This window comes from Microcebus murinus, chromosome 7 (genome assembly GCF_040939455.1).
Source record: "Microcebus murinus isolate Inina chromosome 7, M.murinus_Inina_mat1.0, whole genome shotgun sequence".
In the NCBI taxonomy this organism is placed as follows: Eukaryota; Metazoa; Chordata; class Mammalia; order Primates; family Cheirogaleidae; genus Microcebus; species Microcebus murinus.
In genome coordinates this window covers 5,691,569-5,711,056 of record NC_134110.1, presented here as the reverse complement: position 1 = coordinate 5,711,056, position 19,488 = coordinate 5,691,569, and the positions used below count along the sequence as shown (strand labels likewise).

The 19,488-nt window shown below is 38.7% G+C and overlaps 1 protein-coding gene across 1 annotated transcript in view; it reads left to right on the top strand.

Moving 5' to 3' along the window:
- The window catches only part of FANCI (FA complementation group I), a 74,453-nt gene that overhangs the window by 50,166 nt on the left and 4,799 nt on the right, over positions 1-19,488 (top strand). Inside the window, exons 20-34 of the mRNA XM_012788882.3 lie at positions 1,538-1,639; positions 2,709-2,882; positions 2,969-3,090; positions 3,677-3,841; positions 4,786-4,965; positions 9,998-10,164; positions 10,486-10,565; positions 11,438-11,554; positions 13,654-13,705; positions 14,610-14,737; positions 14,836-14,904; positions 15,086-15,179; positions 15,461-15,648; positions 16,703-16,756; positions 16,838-16,897. Coding sequence (XP_012644336.1) covers positions 1,538-1,639; positions 2,709-2,882; positions 2,969-3,090; positions 3,677-3,841; positions 4,786-4,965; positions 9,998-10,164; positions 10,486-10,565; positions 11,438-11,554; positions 13,654-13,705; positions 14,610-14,737; positions 14,836-14,904; positions 15,086-15,179; positions 15,461-15,648; positions 16,703-16,756; positions 16,838-16,897 — 1,752 coding nt within the window. The remainder of the gene's footprint in view (positions 1-1,537; positions 1,640-2,708; positions 2,883-2,968; positions 3,091-3,676; positions 3,842-4,785; positions 4,966-9,997; positions 10,165-10,485; positions 10,566-11,437; positions 11,555-13,653; positions 13,706-14,609; positions 14,738-14,835; positions 14,905-15,085; positions 15,180-15,460; positions 15,649-16,702; positions 16,757-16,837; positions 16,898-19,488) is intronic.

Genomic DNA, 19,488 nt, shown 5'->3' with positions numbered 1-19,488 from the left:
CCTGTTACTATGTAAATCTGTTACCGTAGCAACTGGTAATTGATATCTGTGATTATAAAAACCTATGTGAATCTAACAATAATGCTGGACCACTTATGGAGATGTGGTCCAGATTCCTGACTTCTTATATCTGATCTTCTTATATGAAACTATAAACTATACCTCAGTCTCTGTGTATTCTTTTATTTTCTATTTCCTATCACTTTTCTTATCCTCTGTGGTGACTCCTGTCTAAGTGACCTGGCTTCGTGGGGAGAAGTAGCTGATCTCGTGGCCCTGCCTCCCCGCAAGATCTGGAGCAAATATAGCAAATATTATCTCTTAAATCTGGATGACATACATGGGTATCTGTTAGATTACTTTCTGTACTTTTCAGTTTGAAAAATGTTTTTAAATTATAAAATATTTCAAAGGACCATTAAGAAGAGAAGAATTCAGATGGAGATTATCTGTTTTTTACTCTCAACACATATTCATTCATGATTTGAATCTTTTGTTGTTACAGCTTTATTGAGATATAATTCACATACCATATAATTTTTAATATTCTCTACCAAGGGGGTTCCTCTAGACCCTGGTCCATCATTTTGTTAGAAATGGAAGCTCATTCTCATTCGTTATTCTCATTCATTCTCTCTCTCTCTCTCTCTCCCTCTGTCTCCCTCTCCCCCCCTCCCTCCCTCCCCCCACTCTCCGCCCCCCCCCCCATTGCTTTGTGATGATTCTGCTGAAGAAGTTCCATTTGAAATTAAGGTCTCACATGTGTAGGAATTTTTGTAAGGCCATATCTATCCATCAAAAACTTGTCTTGGGCCATCCACTGGGCCTTGGGCCTGATGCTATATAAAATTTATATCCTATTAGCTATATTGTATCTTTCAAACTAATGATCAACCCATCTATATTCACACATTTAATAAGAATAGAAAATTATCTCTGAAGGCATAGAGCAGTGCTTTCTGACTCAGGTTAGTATAGGCAGACCAGTAAAATTCTGCAGAATCCAAAAGTAAAAAGGAGAAAAATAATAGCTAACATTTTTCTTCAGCTCTTCTATATCCCAAGTAGTGTTTGAAGGACTTTACATGTATTATCATGTTTAATCCTTATATAATGTTTATATTAATAATATCCTCATTTTTCAGATGAGAACCAAGGTAAGGGTACCTTTGTAAAAAGCAAGATATTATAAGTGGTGGTACTGGGATTTTGGATTCAGCCAATGTTATTCTAGATCTATATTCTTAACCACCAAGCTCTACTGAAATTGCTGATTGCCTGAACAGTTTAGGAATAGGTGTGACGGAGTATGATAGAAGTGGAATAGGAAAAATGATCCTAATAAGCACAATGCCCAAAACAAGGGCAAAGGATGTAGGTGAGCCAAAGCAATAAGATTTTTTGCTGCCTTATTCTTTGGACAGTTGGGAAATGTATCTTAGAAGACGTTGGGCATTAAAGGTGCCTTAGTTTGACAAGTTTAAAAGGTAAAAAGCATTTATGAGCCATGATGTCTTTTTTCCTTTACTATACACAGTTAAAACAGTTCTATGAGCCAAAACCTGATCTGCTGCCTCCTCTGAAATTAGAAGCTTGTATTCTGACCCAAGGAGATCAGATCTCTCTACAAGAACCACTGGTGAGACATTTATTCCTTGTTTAACCATTATTTTTGTTGTTAAGGATAGGATTGATCTTCACAAAGAGATACCTTTCCCTGTGAAACTCTCTTCCTGGTTCTTCCAATGAATTTTTATTCTTAAATCTTTTCTATTTATCATTTCTGAACCATTATTACCTTGGATCTATTAATAAGATATCTCCATGTTAGCACTTTACTAAATCAAAGTCTCTACCACTCCCTCACGGAGATCTTATCTCCTGTTTATGGATCTTTGATTACATGCAATAAATAAATAGACTTTAGAATAGGGGGAGGAGCAGTCTATTAGGGAGGCTGAGGCTGAGGATCGCTTGAGCCCAGAAGGTCAAGACCAGTCCAGGCAATATAAAAAAAATGCGGGGAGGGATATTATTACCTAGGAGCAGATGAACCCAGAGGGTCTGCTTCATTTGTCTGGAGGAAGTATATGATTTAGGCTGAGCTAGAATTGGCAGTCTGTTAAACCTTCAGAGGAGCTAGGACAGGTTATAATTCTTAGCTAGCCTCAGAAAGACAGGGAAGAGAGTGTAAAAATTCAAACTCCCTACCACAAGTGACCTAACAACTTGTGGTAGGGGGGAGGAGGTCTTTCAGTTGTCATATTTTGCCTTCATTTGTGTGCCTTCTATTCCATGAAATGACCTCAGCCTAAGATTCTGTGTTGGTCTCCAGAAAATTCCCTCAATATAAACCCCTGCCTTTAGAATAGTGTCTAGGACTCGAACTAGAGAGGATTTAACTTCACAACCTGGATCCAGAGGTGTTTGTGTCAGACCAAAGATAGCGCATGTGATGTTGCATTTTTAGGTGTCAGTCACTTTTGAGGCCAATTCCTTTGGGAAAAGTTTAGAAAATAATACCTCTGTTAACTTTTTTCCAGTTTTGTTAATTCAGATGAACTGAATTTGTAATGTTTACAAGTAAGCAGTAAAGTAATAACTTACTTATTTAGCCTAATGGATAAGAATTGTTTGCTGGTTATGACAAGCTTCATGGGTTATCTTTAACACTAAAGAATGTTTAATTTACTAATTTTCTCCTACAGGATTATCTGCTCTGTTGTATTCAGCATTGTTTGGCCTGGTATAAGAGTAGAGTGGTGCCCCTACAGCAAGGAGAGGAGGAAGAGGAAGAAGAGGCATTCTACCAAGACCTAGATGATATGTTGGAGTCTATTACTAGTAGAATGATTAAGAGTGAGCTAGAAGACTTTGAACTGGTAATTGCTAAGTCCTCAACTGTATTGAATAATGGGAGGTTTTTAAAGTATTAATAGCATATTAATTTTTATCTTGCATCTTCTAGGATAAATCAGCAGATTTTTCTCAGAACACTGGTATTGGCATAAAAAATAATATCTGTGCCTTTCTTGTGATGGGAGTTTGTGAGGTTCTAATAGAATATAATTTCTCCATAAGTAATTTCAGGTAAGTTATTGCTGTGATTCCACTTGTAATTTGGCAAACACTCCATTTCATATACACACACACACACACACACACACACACACACACACATATTCTTACAACATTATATATATATACATATTTTATTTTTATTTATTTATTTTTTTAAACTCTAGCAATATGCCAGGCAGTAAGTAGACCACAGACTATGACGCTATCTCTTAAATGGACATCTAGCCTAAGGCCAAAGTATGTTCTTTCACCAGGGAACACTAAAATATATGTTTATCAGGCTTAAGAATGTCTCCCCCCTAAGCAGGCTTTCATTTATTCAAAATTCCCCAGACCCCGAAACTCAAGAACTGATTTTAATATAGAAATTTCATCCGTGGTAGTATTGGACTTTCATGTTCTGCGTTGACCAGTATAAATAAGGGAGGAAAAAAATTAACCCAGATAGATTGGTGGGACCGGGTGCTTTATTAATGAAGGTCCATTCATTTATAATGTTATATCTAAAATATGGCATTTTAAGAAGCATTGTGATTTCCTTATTACTGTAGATTCTAATGTTTGTCTTTGGTGGTCTCTTTTTCCTTTTATACAGTAAGAATAAGTTTGAAGATGTTCTGAGCTTATTTATGTGTTACAAGAAACTCTCCGACATCCTTAATGAAAAAGCTGGTAAAGGCAAAACTAAAATGGCCAACAAAACAAATGATAGTTTTTTGTCCATGAAATTTGTATCTGATCTTCTCACTGCTCTTTTCAGGTAAGTTTCTACTAGAATGCTAAAAGATATCTGCTCAAAGATATGCTTAAAGATAATGCCTACCCATGTTCACCTATTTTACATAGTTTGAATTCCTAGTTCTTACTGTATGACAGTAAGAAATAAGTCAGGAGGTTTTAATTTTCTTGAAATGAAAGCAGACAATTCTAGGTATGCACTGTAAAGAGATACCTTGAATTATTAAAGGAAAAATGAGAAACAACGAACTAATGAATGAAAAGATAGGGATGAATTCCAGCAGGTGCTTTCAGAAAATCTCCATAAGTAGCTTGAACAAAATAACAGATAAAGGGGAAAAAGGAAAAAAACTAAATTAAAGGCCGGGCTCGGTGGCTCACGCCTATAATCCTAGCACTCTGGGAGGCCGAGGCGGGCGGATTGCTCAAGGTTGGGAGTTCGAAACCATCCTGAGCGAGACCCCGTCCCTACTAAAAATAGAAAGAAATTAATTGACCAACTAAAAATATATATACAAAAAATTAGCCGGGCATGGTGGCGCATGCCTGTAGTCCTAGCTACTTGGGAGGCTGAGGCAGGAGGATCGCTTGAGCCCAGGAGTTTGAGGTTGCTGTGAGCTAGACTGACGCCACGGCACTCACTCTAGCCAGGGCAACAAAAGTGAGACTCTGTCTCAAAAAAAAAAAAAAAAAACTAAATTAAAAGAGTACAACAAAAATATTAAAGAAAGACTAAGACTGACAATTTAAATTTTATCAAAGTTCAGGGTTGCAGAAGGGGGAGAAAACGAAGAAACACTAAGAATAATGATTGTAAAAGGGCAGCCATGGCAGTGATTTTGACATGAGCTACCTAGAGGGTCTGCCTTCAGAGCTTGCCAGTGCTGCTGTTCTGAGCAGTCCCTAGAAGGCTTAATTCCAGATCCCAATTGTAGTAGAGGAATCTCTTTTTTCCTCTCTCTCTAGGGACAGTACCCAAAGCCACGAAGAGAGCCTTTCTGTTCTCAGGTCCAGCAATGAGTTTATGCGCTACGCGGTGAATGTAGCCCTACAGAAGGTGCAGCAGCTAAAAGAAACAGGGCACGTTGGTGGCCCTGATGGCCAAAACCCAGACAAAATCTTTCAGAACCTCTGTGACATAACTCGGTAAGCCCCTCCCACTCTCAGAGCAAATTGGGGTTGGGGACGAAGAGTTTGAGGTTGGGCATGTTTTAAGAGTGAACGTGCAGTCCAGTTATTGAACTAATGTTGGTCTTTTTTCTAGTCCTGCTTTTTTGTTGTCGTTTTTAAGAGCTAGGAACTCGCTGTGTTGCCTGGGCTGGCCTTGAACTCCTGGGCTCATCAGGGCTTCTGATCCTGTTTTGATGTGGATGATTAGTCACATCAAAATGTTATTCAATTATTATCAAGAAAAAAAAGGGATATTACCTAATGATTAAATCGTATGTTAAGCAGACATGACAATTCTAAATATGTATGTACTTAACAACAGAAATTCAAAATACTTAAAGCAAAAACTGATAGAACTGAAGGAAAAATAGATGAATCCTTTATTATTATAATCCTCTCTTGGTAATCAATAAAACTAGTAGGTAGAAAAACAGGAAGGAGATAGAGACCCATACAACATAGTCATCCAGCATGACTTAACTGATGTTTCTGGAACACTCAGCAACAGTTTTATCATTAGGTGGGATTTTTCCCAGGAATGCAAGATTGGAACAAAATTTGTAAATCAACCAGTGTCATTCCCACTAGTATTCAACATGGTACTAGAAGTCCTAGCCAGTGCAGTAAGGCATGAAAGAAAACAAAGGGTATCCAGTTTGTGAAGGAAGAAATAACATTATCTTTATTCACAGATAATATAATTGTCTAAAAAATTCCAAAGAATAAAAAAAGCTATAAGGTTTATTGTCAGTAAGTTTCACAAGGTTGCAGAATAAAGGTCAGCATAAAAAAAAGTGTACTTTTATTTGCATATCAGCAGTAAACAATTGGAAGTTGAAATTTAAAAAATAGTACCATTTATAATAGCACCACAAAATATAAACTGCTTAGTGATAAATTTAACAAATGGGCAAAATTTGTATGATAAGCACTATAAAACATTAATGAGAGAAGCCATAGAGACCCCCAGTAAATGGAAAGGTACACAGAGTCCATGGATGGAAGATTCAGTATTGTCAAGATGTGCATTATTCCTAAATTTATCTATAGATTCACTTCAACACAATCCCAATGAAAATCCTATCAAACTTTATCATAAGAATTGACAAGATGATTCTGAAATTTATGTGGAAAAATAAAGGACCTAGAATAACTAAAACAAGTTTGAAATAAAAAAACAAAGAGGATGTACTACCTCAGTTCGTTCAAGTCTCTTTTTTTTTTAACTTTTGAATAATTTAATTCTTAAATTTATTTTTCTTTTATTGATTTATTTATTTGTTTTAGTATATTATGGGGGTACAAATGTTTAGGTTACTGTGTTGCCTTGCTCCCCCTTCTTCCTCCCCCCCCCAGTCAGAACTTCAAGCGTGTCCATCCCCCAGATGGTGCGCATCGCACTCATTATGTATGTATATACCCATCCCTTCCTCCCCTGTCCCATCTGCCAGATGCCCAATAAATGTTATTCCTATATGTGCACTTAGGTGTTGTTCAGTGAAACCAATTTGATGGTGAGTACATGTGGTGCTTATTTTTCCATTCTTAGGATACTTAGTAGAATGGGTTCCAGCTCTATCCAGGAAAATACAAGAGGTGCTATATCACCATTGTTTCTTATAGCTGAATAGTACTCCATGGTATACATATACCACATTTTATTAATCCACTCATGTATTGATGGGCACTTGGGTTGTTTCCACATCTTTGCGATTGTGAATTGTTCTGCTGTGAACATTCGAGTGCAGATGTCTTTTTTATAGAATGTCTTTTGTTCTTTTGGGTAGATGCCCAGTAATGGGATTGCTGGATCAAATGGTAGATCTACTTGTATTGCTTTAAGGCATTTCCATATTGCTTTCTACAGAGGTTGCAATAGCTTGCAGTCCCACCAGCAGTATATGAGTGTTTCCTATCTCTCCACATCCACGCCAACATTTATTGTTTCGGGACTTTTTCTTTTTTTGAGACAGAGTCTCGCTTTGTTGCCCAGGCTGGAGTGAGTTCCGTGGCATCAGCCTAGCTCACAGCAACCTCAAACTCTTGGGCTCAAGCAATCCTGCTGCCTCAGCCTCCCGAATAGCTGGGACTACAGGCATGCGCCACCATGCCCAGCTGATTTTTTCTATATATATTAGTTGGCCAATTAATTTCTTTCTATTTATAGTAGAGATGGGGTCTCGCTCTTGCTCCGGCTGGTGTTGAACTCCTGACCTCGAGCAATCCTCCGGCCTCAGCCTCCTAGAGTGCTAGGATTACAGGTGTGGGCCACCACGCCTGGCGAGGTGTTTTGGGACTTTTTTTTTTTGGGGGGATTTTTTTTTTTTTTTGAGACAGAGTCTCACTTTGTTGTCCAGGCTAGAGTGAGTGCCGTGGCGTCAGCCTAGCTCACAGCAACCTCAAACTCCTGGGCTTGAGTGATCCTTCTGCCTCAGCCTGCCTCAGCCTCCCGAGTAGCTGGGACTACAGGCATGCGCCACCATGCCCGGCTAATTTTTTATATATATATCAGTTGGCCAATTAATTTCTTTCTATTTATAGTAGAGACGGGGTCTCACTCTTGCTCAGGCTGGTTTTGAACTCCTGACCTTGAGCAATCCGCCCGCCTCGGCCTCCCAAGAGCTAGGATTACAGGCGTGAGCCACAGCGCCCGGCCGTTTTGGGACTTTTTGATGAAGGCCATTCTCACTGGAGATAAGTGATATCTCATTGTAGTTTTGATTTGCATTTCCCTAATAATTAGAGATGTTGAGCATTTTTTCATATGTTTGTTGGCCATTATTCTGTCTTCTTTTGAAAAGTTTCTGTTCATGTCCTTTGCCCACTTTTTGATAGGGTCGTTTGATTTTTTCTTGCTGATTTTCCTGAGTTCTAAATAGATTCTAGTTATCAGCCCTTTATCGGATATGTCCTTGCGAAAATTTTCTCCCATTCTGTAGGTCGTGTGTTTGCTCTTGTGACAGTGTCGTTGGCTGTGCAGAAGCTTTTTAAATTGATCAGGTCCCATTTATTTAATTTTGTTGTTGTGATTGCCTTTGGGCTCTTCATAAATTATTTGCCTAGGCCAATGTCTAGAGGAGTATTTCCAACATTTTCCTCTAGCATCCTAATAGTTTCACACCTTAGGTTTAAGTTTCACACCTTAAGTTTCACACCAGAGTGAGTTGATTTTTGTGAGAGGTGAAAGGCATGGATCCTGTTTTAGTCTTCTACATGTGGCTATCCAGTTTTCCCAGCACCATTTATTGAATAAGGATTCTTTTCCCCAGTGTATGTTTTTGTCTGCTTTGTCAAAGATTAGATGGCTATATGAGGATAGTTTTATATCTGAGTTCTAGGTTCTATTCTACTGGTCAATGTTCCTATTTGCCAATCACAAGCTGTTTGAATTACTATAGCCTTGTAGTATAATTTGAAGTCTGGTAAATTGATACCGCCCATTTTGTTTTTATTGCCTAGGATTGCTTTTGCTCTATGGGGTCGTCTCTGGTTCCATATGAAGTGTAAAATTATTTTTTGTATATCTGTGAAAAATGATGTTGATATTTTAATAGGGATTGCATTGACTCTGTAGATCACTTTAGGTAGCATAGACATTTTAACAATGTTGATTCTGCTGACCCACAAGCATGGTATGGTTTTCACCTGTTTATGTCCTCTGCTATTTCCTTCCTCTCATTTCAAGTCTTACAGAGGTGCTATATTTAAGATAGGGTGGTAATAGCAGAATCAATGGAATAGAATAGATACTCTGGTAATAGTCTCACACAAATATAGTCATTTGATTTTTGACAGATGTGTCAAGTAATTCAACGACAAAAGTCTTTTCAACAAATGGTTTTGGAACAATTGAATGTCCATATGCAAAAAAAAGAAATTTATCCTTTACACCATATTCAGAAATTAACTTGAAATGGACCAGAGATTTAAATATAAAACAAAAATTTTAAAACTTCTAGATGAAAACACAAGAGAAAAACCGTGTGGCCTTATTTTAGGCAAAGATATCTTATATATAACTCCAAAAATACAATATCCATAAAGTAAAAATTTTTTGACTCTGCTTTGCTCTCCAAAAAAATGCTTTGGAGTGTTTTCTCACTCATTAGAGAAAATATTTGCAAAACACATGTCTGATGAAGGATTGGTAACCAGAGTATATAACGAACTCTCAAACTTACTAGAATAAACAAGCAATTGAATTTAAAAATGTATAGATGGCAAATAAGCACACAAAAACGTGGTCAGCGTAATTAGTCATTAGATAAATGCAAATTAAAACCATAATGAGATATCACTAAACACTTATTACAATGTCTAAAATTTAAAAGACTGATCATATCCGACCATATCAAAGTGCTATCATTAATATGATCTGGAGAAATTTGAACTCTTATACAATGTTAGTGAAAATGTAAAATGGTATAACCACTTTGCAACAGTTTGACAGTTTCTTAAAACGTTAAGCACACACCTACCATATGATCTACCCATTGCCACTCTTAGGAGTTCATCCAAAACAAATGAAAGCATCTGTTCATATAAATGCCTGTACACAAATGTTTATAGCAGTTTTATTTGTAACAGCAAAATCTGGAAACAACCCAAATGCCAGTCAACTGGTGAATGGACAGACTGGTATATCCATACAGTGGAATACTGCTCAGCAGTAAAATGGAACAAATGACTGAGACATGCAACAAAGCCAGACTCAAAATGCTACACATTAAATGATACCGTTTTTATATGATATTATGTGAAAAGTAAAGCCACAGAGACAGAAATCAGATCAGTAGTTGTTTGGAAATGGGAAGAGAGAATTGACAACCAGTGAGCATAAGGGAACTTTTGGGGTGATGGAAATACATTGACTGTAGGAAGGTTACACAACTGCGTAAGTTTTTAAAATTTAGTAGAACTGTTCACCTATAGGATCTGAAGTTTACAGTATGTGATTGTATCTCAGTGAACCTACCTTTAAAAATAAAATCACTTTTCCTCACTTCAGGGTCTTGCTATGGAGATATACTTCAATTCCTACTTCAGTGGAAGAGTCGGGAAAGAAAGAGAAAGGAAAGAGCATCTCACTGTTGTGCTTGGAGGGTTTACAGAAGATATTCAGTGCTGTGCAACAGTTCTATCAGCCCAAGATTCAACAGTTTCTCAGGGCTCTGGGTAGGCATTTCAATATCAATAAATTGGTTTGGCATGGGTTTCTCCTCCTCAACCCCTTGATTCTATTTGTTAACCTACCACAAGATACCTGAGAGCAGTCCTAATGTTGCTAAGGAGTGACATCTAGTGGATTCAGGATCGGAACTTACCAGATTACATTTAACCACAAATAGTGATGGGAAAATGGAATATATTATTAAGAAATTGCAAAATTTAAGAGATACGTTTAAATCTGTCTTCACATTTTTAGCTTTCTAAAACTTTAGCTAGTAAAAGGCCAAAAAAGCATCAAAGAAGATAAGAGTTCTTTTCCATTCCTAGATGTCACAGATAATGAAGACAGAGAAGATGCAGATGTTGGTGTCACTCAAAGAGCAGCATTCCAGATCCGGCAGTTTCAGGTGAGAAGCCTTGGGAAGCTGCTCTACTGGCCTAGGGACCTTGCAAAGGAACTGGTAGCAGGGGCAGCTGGGAAGGATGGTCAGACAATGAGCAAGTAGGACAGGGATTTTCTCTGGGTCATCCAATCAACAGAACATAGTTCTCAGAATGGAAGGTAATGCATTTGAAACAATCCTAGTGAGTATGTATGCTTAGCCACCCCAACCTGCAGAACTCATTACCGCCAAGAATCACTGAGTTGATATAAAGAGGTAGCCAAGAGCCCTTAAAGGAATAGAATCTGTTTTTATTTTTGAGTCTGTGGTATAATTTAGCTTGGTTTGTCAGATTTCATAAAGACTGGACAATGTGAAGCCTGTTAGTTTCTAACCAACAATTGTCAAGATACCAGGATGTTCTATCATCACAGAGGATTTCTTTATTTAACAAATAATTTTAAAAGTTTCTACTATGTTCCAGGAATTTTACTAGGTGCTGAGGATTCAGCAGGGAACAAAAGAGACAAAAATTTCCTATCCTTACATAACTTATATTAATAGTAGGGAGAGTGACAAATAATAAAATATATAGTATTTCAGGTAATAGGGAAGGTGGGTAGTGAATGCTGGGTTTTGGTGCCTCTTCTAAGCCTGAGGTCATTGGATGGACTCCAGGGAGTTGTGAGCCACCAGAAATTGGGTGCACAGTTCACTTTTAATGTACATTTGTGCAGGGGTTGGAGGAGAAAAAGTCAGTTTTCAAGATAATTCTCTTGGAATTTTGGTGGCTTTGAATTGTTTTTATCCAAGTCTTAGGAATCTCTGACTAGTTGTCTCTTCTCCCTAATAGGAATATGTCTGCTAATGTTTGTGTGTATATTTTCCTTCCTCAGAGGTCCTTGTTGAATTTACTTAGCAGCCAAGAGGAAGATTTTAATAGCAAAGAAGCCGCCTTACTAGTCACTGTTCTTACCAGTTTGTCCAAGCTACTGGAACCCTCCTCTCCTCAGGTACTAGTACTACTCATTTAGTCCCAGTTAGCATCCCTCAGAAAGCAAATGTTATAGCGTTTATAAAAGTGTTATCTGAATGTCCTCTTTGAATTTTAGCTTATTTTAAATGATGCACCTGAGTAAGACCTATAAGATATATCCTTTCCTACATAGTGTTTCTACTGTGACATACTCATATGCAGCCATACAGGGCAAGAACATACTGCTTTTGTTTGCTTGGCCACTGTCAAGGGTAAGTGGTAAACACCACAGAAAAAAATCTTATGTTTTTAATTTCTAAGTTCTAAGAAAATAAAATTAAAAATAATAAAGAAAGAAATAAAGAATAAAAAAAAATCTATGTTTATCTTTGGTGCCCTCAACCTTCTTAACCTGTATCTTTCTCACTCTTGGTGTTTCCCCTTGTGGACGGAAAAAATCCAAGCCCTGAAATATTTGAAAGAAGTTTATTCTGAGCTAAATTTGAGGACCATGACCTGGAGCCACTCTCAAGAAGCCTTGAGCAAGTGGGCTGGCTGTGGCTGGGTTACAGTTCAGTTTTATACATTTTCAGAGACAAGGGTTACAGGCAAAGTAACAAATCAATACATGAGAGGCACACATTGGTTTAGCCCAAAAAGGTGGGACAGTGGGGGGGTGGGGCTTATAGGTTATAGGTGGGTTTAAAGATTCTTTGGCTGGCAATTGGCTGAGAGAGTTAGACTTTATCTAGAAGACCAGAAAGGATATGCTTATTTTAAGATAAGGTTGTGGGCACTCTGGGAGGTCCAGACAGGAGGACATTTTAAATTTACAATAGGTGCCTGCTAGGATGTTTTAAGATGCTTTAAATTTAAGAATAGGCATCTGCTAGGATGCTTGAGTTAAGATAATGGCTTTTTATCTTTTAGGTGATGTTAATACCATACCGGAATCAGGTTGGGAAGTAAATCACCGCTTTATTTGGTTAACAAAAGCCGCTTAGTGGGAATTTACCATTTGTCAGCCTGACCCAGCTGGCCTCCTTAGGAAGGAGTTTTTAGCAAAAAAAAAAAAAAAATCAGAGTTCAGTCCTCACCCTTCTTTTCTAAGATGAAAGTTTGTTAATTATGAAGAAGATAGCTAACATTCAGCAGTCGGCTTTCTCAATACAGTTACCTTGTACTGAGTTTTGGGGAAACTCAACAAAAGATGATTAAGTCAGAAAGCATGACTATAGTCCCAAAGCAGAAACAGCTCTGCAGAGATAGGTTGTATGTATATACATTTAGGCGTACACACTTAGATGTAGAATTGTGCACCCACTTGAGCATTCATACACACATAAGAATAAGAGGCCATATTTTACTTTTGAGTGCTGAATGTATTTGTTCCATTCAGGAGTGATTTTCCTTTAGGATGATAAAGAGCATCCCCAAGAGCCTGGGGCAGTGTGCTTCTATTGCAACTATTTCCTGGGCTTAAGAAAGACAAGTTGGAGCCCTGGGGTAAGTGGCTCCTTATGTGAGCCCTTGCCCCAAGGATGACTGGCCTCAGAGTATTATGATGTTTGAGCTCTGGAAAGCATACCTGATTTTCCTCTTGTGCTAGTTCAGGTTAGCCCAAAGAAAGTCTTTTTTGCTGCTCATTACATCCTTGTTCCAAACAACTTACCCCTACTTTACTTTCAGCTTCATTCTTTCATACTGCTATTTTTGCTGCAAAGAGGAAAGGACTGGGAAAGGAACAGAGAGAATTGGGGCGGGGGGATGTTGGGGGAAAATAAGTGAATTTGGAAGGGCTAATATAATTTGTATCACGCACCCATCAACCAGTCTCTAAAATTTTTTATATTTAATTTTGAATGCATAATATTAAGTCCTATGATTTGAAAACCAGAGATTGTCAAGAGATTTATAGTAATGGTCTACCCCGTCCATGTCCTCCTCTCCCCAAATAAGTAAATATTTTTAGTTTCTTATGTGTCCTTCAAGAGTTTATTCCAAGGTGGGTGTGGTGGCTCACACCTGTAATCCTAGCACTCTTTTAAACAAATGCTCACTCAGTAGACTCATCTGTTCTGACAGTACCTAGATCTCTGGCATGTTTCTTTAATATCTGAATGATTTCTAATTTAGTTTGTGCAGATGTTATCCTGGACATCTAAGGTTTGCAAGGAAAACAGCCGGGGTAAGTGTTCTGCCATCTTTCCTAAAGGCTTTATATAAAATCATTACCAAATAGCATTTAGAAAAGAAAAGGTATTCCCCTTTACACATTCACCAGAGTGATTAGAATGAAAAAGATACATAATACTAATCCTAAGCATTGGCAAGAACATAGAGCAGTTGGACCTCTCATTCACTGCTGATGGAGGTGTAAACTGGTGTAACCATTTTGGAAAACTGTTCATCAATATCTAACTATTAAAGTTAAACATATGCATTTTGTTTTGACCCAGCAATTTCACTCCCACCAGAAGTATGTGGTGGGAGTGAATATGTGGTATGAGAAGAATTATTATAGCAGCACTATTTAATAAGTAAAAAGAAAGCTAAGTGTTCATCAGCTTAGAATGGATAGAGGAATTGTGAGGTTATCACACAGGGGAATACTACACCACAAATGAGAATAAATAAACTATACCTACACATAACATGGAGAGGATCTCACAAACATCATGTAGAACAAAAGAAGCCAGACATAAGAAAGCACTCACTGTATGGTTCCATTTAGATAAAGTTCAAAATCAGGCATAATATTACTGATCTGTAATGTTAGAAGTTAACATAGCAATTTCCTTCATGGGGCAAGTACGGTAGAAGCAGGTCTCTGGGGTGCTGATAATGTACTTGATCTGGATACTGGTTACATAGTGGTGACTAATGATGGGAAATGTCTGCCTCCTTGGGGCACATGGATAAAGGGGTGCCATTGAGGGAGAGGTGCTTGGTTGAAGTATGTGCAACACTGGGATATTGTGCCTAGGACATGACGAGCTATGTGTTCTGGTTAGCCATTCTAGATACATATATCTGAAGGACCTGACTGGGTTATAACTTAACTTTTAATTTGCTTTCCTTCCTACTCCTAGAGGATGCCTTGTTTTGCAAGAGCTTGATGAACTTGCTCTTCAGCCTGCATGTTTTGTATAAGAGTCCTGTCACCCTGCTGCGTGACTTGTCCCAGGATATCCATGGGCATCTAGGAGACATAGACCGGGTACTGTAGCAAGCCTTCAGTATAATACCCTGTGTGGGGATACAGGTCAAAGGAACAACCTTACTCTCATTAGGTCTCACCTCTCTTTCCCTCCCCAGGATGTAGAAGTGGAAAAAACAAATCACTTTGCAATGGTGAATTTGAGAACAGCTGCTCCTACTGTTTGTGTAAGTATTGATCCTGAGCCATAGGAAATAGGTTTATTATTCTTTCCATTCTACTCCATATAAAGAGTAAATTGTAGTGGCTTGTGTCCTGAGGCCTGTAACCCTACTGCAGTGGCCATGGTTATTATATTACCCCAGCAGCTGTGTGCAGTGAACCACACCAGGCATTCTTTTCTTTCAGTTACTTGTTCTGAGTCAGGCCGAGAAGGTCCTAGAAGAAGTGGATTGGCTTATCACCAAGCTTAAGGGACAAGTTAGCCAAGAAACCGTATCAGGTAAGATGAGTTCAAGTGAGGTTCTAGGAATTATGACATGAGCAAAGTCAACTAACATCCAAATTGGACTACTGCATAAAAGTGGAGCCCCTGAGCTAAATTCCTTATTTGTTTTTGAGCTAGATTTCTGATGTGATGAAAGAAGTAGAAGGTAATATGGCTTATGACAGCATGATTATGGATTCACTGCATAAGGAATACTTGATTTCTAAATCTCCTTTACTCTTAACTAGAAAATAAGTCTGAGCCTATTTGACTGTGCCAATTTCATTTCCCTTCAGAAGAGGCCTCTTCTCAGGCAGCCGCATCAAATCATCCTGCTGAGAAAGCCATCATCATGCAACTGGGAACTTTGCTTACATTTTTCCATGAGCTGGTACAGACAGCTCTGCCATCAGGCAGCTGTGTGGACACCTTGTTAAAGGACCTGTGCAAAATGTACACCATCCTTACAGCACTTGTCAGATATGTGAGTATCTGAAAGACAATCAGGTTCACCTCCATCATTCTATCCTAGCTAGCTAAGAGATTAGGCCAGGGCAGCAGCCCACTGTTGCACAATGCCCTTGAATAGAGTTCTTATCTATCTTTGTAAGTCATGGTTTCAATTTAGTTTGGTCAGTAGGAGGCAGGCATCTCTGCAGACCAGGGGAAAAGTTGATGGCATAGTTCTAATCTCCTTTTGGAGGTCCTTATTCCCTTGGCATGTATGTGGTACCCAATTGAGAATAAATGCCTCTTTAAAATGCCTTCTAAGATTTAATCTAAATTATAGCTATAGGATTAATTCAAGTTTATATTGCACAAAAAATTACACCATTTCTAACCAGTCTGGAGACTAAAGAGGTGTTTATTCCGTCATGCCTTTAACAAGTAGGTGTTATAATGCCATATAGGTCAGGTACTAGGGTGGGGAGGAAAATTATTTTTTAAAATGCAAGGCATGCTCTGCCCTTATTGAGTTTAAATTAATGTTTCTTAGTATCTGTCAATAAGAAACTTTTTTTTTGTACTTGAAATATTTTGGTTCTTAACAGATTCAGAGGGTAAGAAGAACTAGGTAGCTATTAAGAATTCTGATTATAGCAGTGATCCATATTAAATACTTAGGCATGGGTAACCCAAGAGAGATGTAGACCATGCCACAGTGCACCCAAACAGCAGTGTGGCTGTCTCTGGGAGTTCTGGCTATGATTGTGGCTACAAAGTTGCTGTAGTGGAAATACCAAGATCCTCTTTATTGGCATTTTAAAGGGAAAAACAGCAGTCATTGGTTTGTTAGATGCAAGAACTATCAGCCTGATTTTAAGGCAACAAGGTGAGCAAGTCAGAAACAAACCCTTCATTGCCTATTGTCTGGGAAACTTAAGAACTTTGGAGGAGGTTAAAAAGGAAGTGTCTTGGCTCTTCTATGAATTTTTCTTTTCCAGTCGGAGTGATGAGTCATACTCCATAGCTCACTGCAAGAGTCCCCTGTAGTTTCTTAGGATGGTCTGCTAAATCTAGGAATCTTTTTTCATTAGTATCTCCAGGTGTGTCGGAGCTCTGGAGGAATTCCAAAAAATATGGAAAAGCTGGTGAGTTGAGAATGCCTTTCCTAGGAATGGGGGAAGTGTTTTGCTGCTAGTTAACAATGGTTTCCTTCTCCTTTGCTCCAGGTGAAGCTGTCTGGTTCTCATCTCACCCCCTTGTGTTATTCTTTCATTTCTTACGTACAGGTAAGTGATTCAGAGGCAATACCAAAATAGATCTTCAAAAAGGGTTTCTTATGTGCCCAGGGGATTGCTTGGCCATCTAAGCTGAGAGTATATAAAGTTTCTTCCCCACTTACCTCTAGTCGGAGGTGCCCATCAGAGATCAAGCCAAGGCTTGAGGGCTTTTGCAGCAAGACCTTCATTCATACAAAGAAAACCATTTTATTTAATTTGGAGAGAGAAAGCATTTCATATGCTTGTGTTTGGAGCAGGGAAGGAACTAGCATGCTTGGCCTCAATAACTTGGTTTATTTCTGGGTGACTGAAAGTCCATGCCATTCAGCATCCTTTCAGAAAGTGAGTTAAGTAGCAGCAAACACATGAAGAAGGGCTGAGATCAGAGGGCAAAGGATTGTATGTGAGAGCACTTTCAAGGAGATGGAGACAATATAGGCTTTTTAAGTGCTGCCTGGTGCTAAATACCATCAGATTCTTATAGTACTTAAATATCCTTTACTGTTTGCTTAAACCAGGATTTTTAAACCTCACCTCTATTGACATTGGGCCAGATATTTCCTTGTTGTTGGGCCTATTCTGTGCATTTTAGGATGTTTAGCAGCATCCCTGGCTTCTACCAGATGCCAGTAGCAGTCACCCTAGTTGTGACAACCAAAAATGTCTCCACAAATTGCCAAATGTCCTTAAAGGCAAAATCACCCCCAGTTGAGAACCACTGGCTTAAACACATGAAGCGATGGGAGACATACTGTCTCCTAAGGCCCTTTTGTCACTGCAATAAATGTACTGTGTGGATGTTATTAATCTTTCAGCCAAGATTCTAGAAAGTATAATGTAAGCAATGGATTGTGACCACTTTGATAGTGATGCTTCACGTGTTTTCTGCCTCTGCATCCTTTGACAAGCACAATGTCCTTCTGCTGGTAACTTGCCTCATTATATGTATTAAGGGTGCCTCCCTCCTCTTGAGAATCAGTGACAAGGTGGCCCATCATCTGGATTTAGTTGAAGAAGTTCTAAGTGGGTTGACAGTTGAGGCTCTGTGTCACCTTGCCTTTGTACCAGTTTTGTGATCTGGGTCAGAAATGCATCATCCCTTTTGTGTCCAGCCAGAACAGTCTGTAGTTTACTCTCATCAAGCTATTACTTATGGTCTTCTCCCTTTATCTCACTCAAATGCTTGTAAGCATGCGTCCTCAAACCTCATGCTCATAAATTTTCATGTGGGTGCCATTCTGTCAGGCAGATCTGTTGTCTATATATAGGATATATCCCTCCGTGTCCAAATTTGGGTTTTGAGTTTCCTATCTCCAAGTCTTAATGATGCCTGTAAGGCCACATTTCATGAAATATATAGATGGAGACAGTCCTCCTAATAAAAGGGGAGGGAATTCAGTGAAAAATACTCATACTATATTTCTTGTCTTAGAGATTCATGGTGTCCATTAGTATAGTAAAGGTGCTGAGAGTTCCAAGAGTATGTTCAGTAGTTTCCAAACCTATTCAAGAACATTTGTTCTTTTAATAACAAACATTACTATTTGGCAAAATAGTGTTCCATAGAGTATAGTTTGGGAAACAGTGCTATTAGACCAATGGTCCCCAACCTTTTTTGGCACCGGGGACCAGTTTCTTGGAAGATGATTTTTCCATGGATGGAATGGGTGGGGAGGGGGAATGGAGCTCTGCAACCTGGTCCCTAACAGGCCAGGCCACTGTACCAGTCCACGCTTGTTATGATCCACAAGTTACTTTGTTCATTTTATTACAACGTCTAATGTTTAGAGACCCTTACCTTGTGCCTGGTGTGCTCTTTTTATGCATTACCTCATTTATCCTCACTGTACTTTGTGGTCAGTAGTTATCCCCATATAAGTTATGAGAAAAGGTTACAGGCTAATTGAAATGTCCAAGAACAGAGAGCTAGCAGAGCTGAGACTTGAACCCACCTAGTTTGACTCTATAGTGGGAGTCAGCAAATGTTTTTTGTAAAAGGCCAGATAATAAATCTTTTAGGCTTTGAGGCCGTACAGTCTCTGTCACATCTGCTCAGCTCTGCTGTTGTAATAAAAGCAGCCATAGACAATATGCAAATAAAAGAGCATGGCTGTGTTCCAGTGAAACTGTATTCTGAAAAATAGGCAGTGGTCCAGATTTATACCATGGGTGTAGTTTGCCAGCCCCTGCCATCTGAAATCTTACTTGATATTTGTTGACATGTAAAATGTTGAATGGTTTTGGCTTTTTGTGTTTTTGATCCCATTCTGTGAATCACCAGGCACTTTTTTTTTTTTTTTTTTTTTTGAGACAGAGTCTCACTTTGTTGCCCAGTCTAGAGTGAGTGCCATGGCATCAGCCTAGCTCACAGCAACCTCAAACTCCTGGGCTCAAGCGATCCTCCTGCCTCAGCCTCCTGAGCAGCTGGGACTACATGCATGCACCACCATGCCTGGCTAATTTTTTGTATATATACATTTTAGTTGGTCGATTAATTTCTTTTTATTTTTAGTAGAGACAAGGTCTCGCTCAGGCTGGTTTTGAACTCCTATCCTGAAGCAATCCGCCCACCTCAGCCTCCCAGAGTGCTAGGATTACAG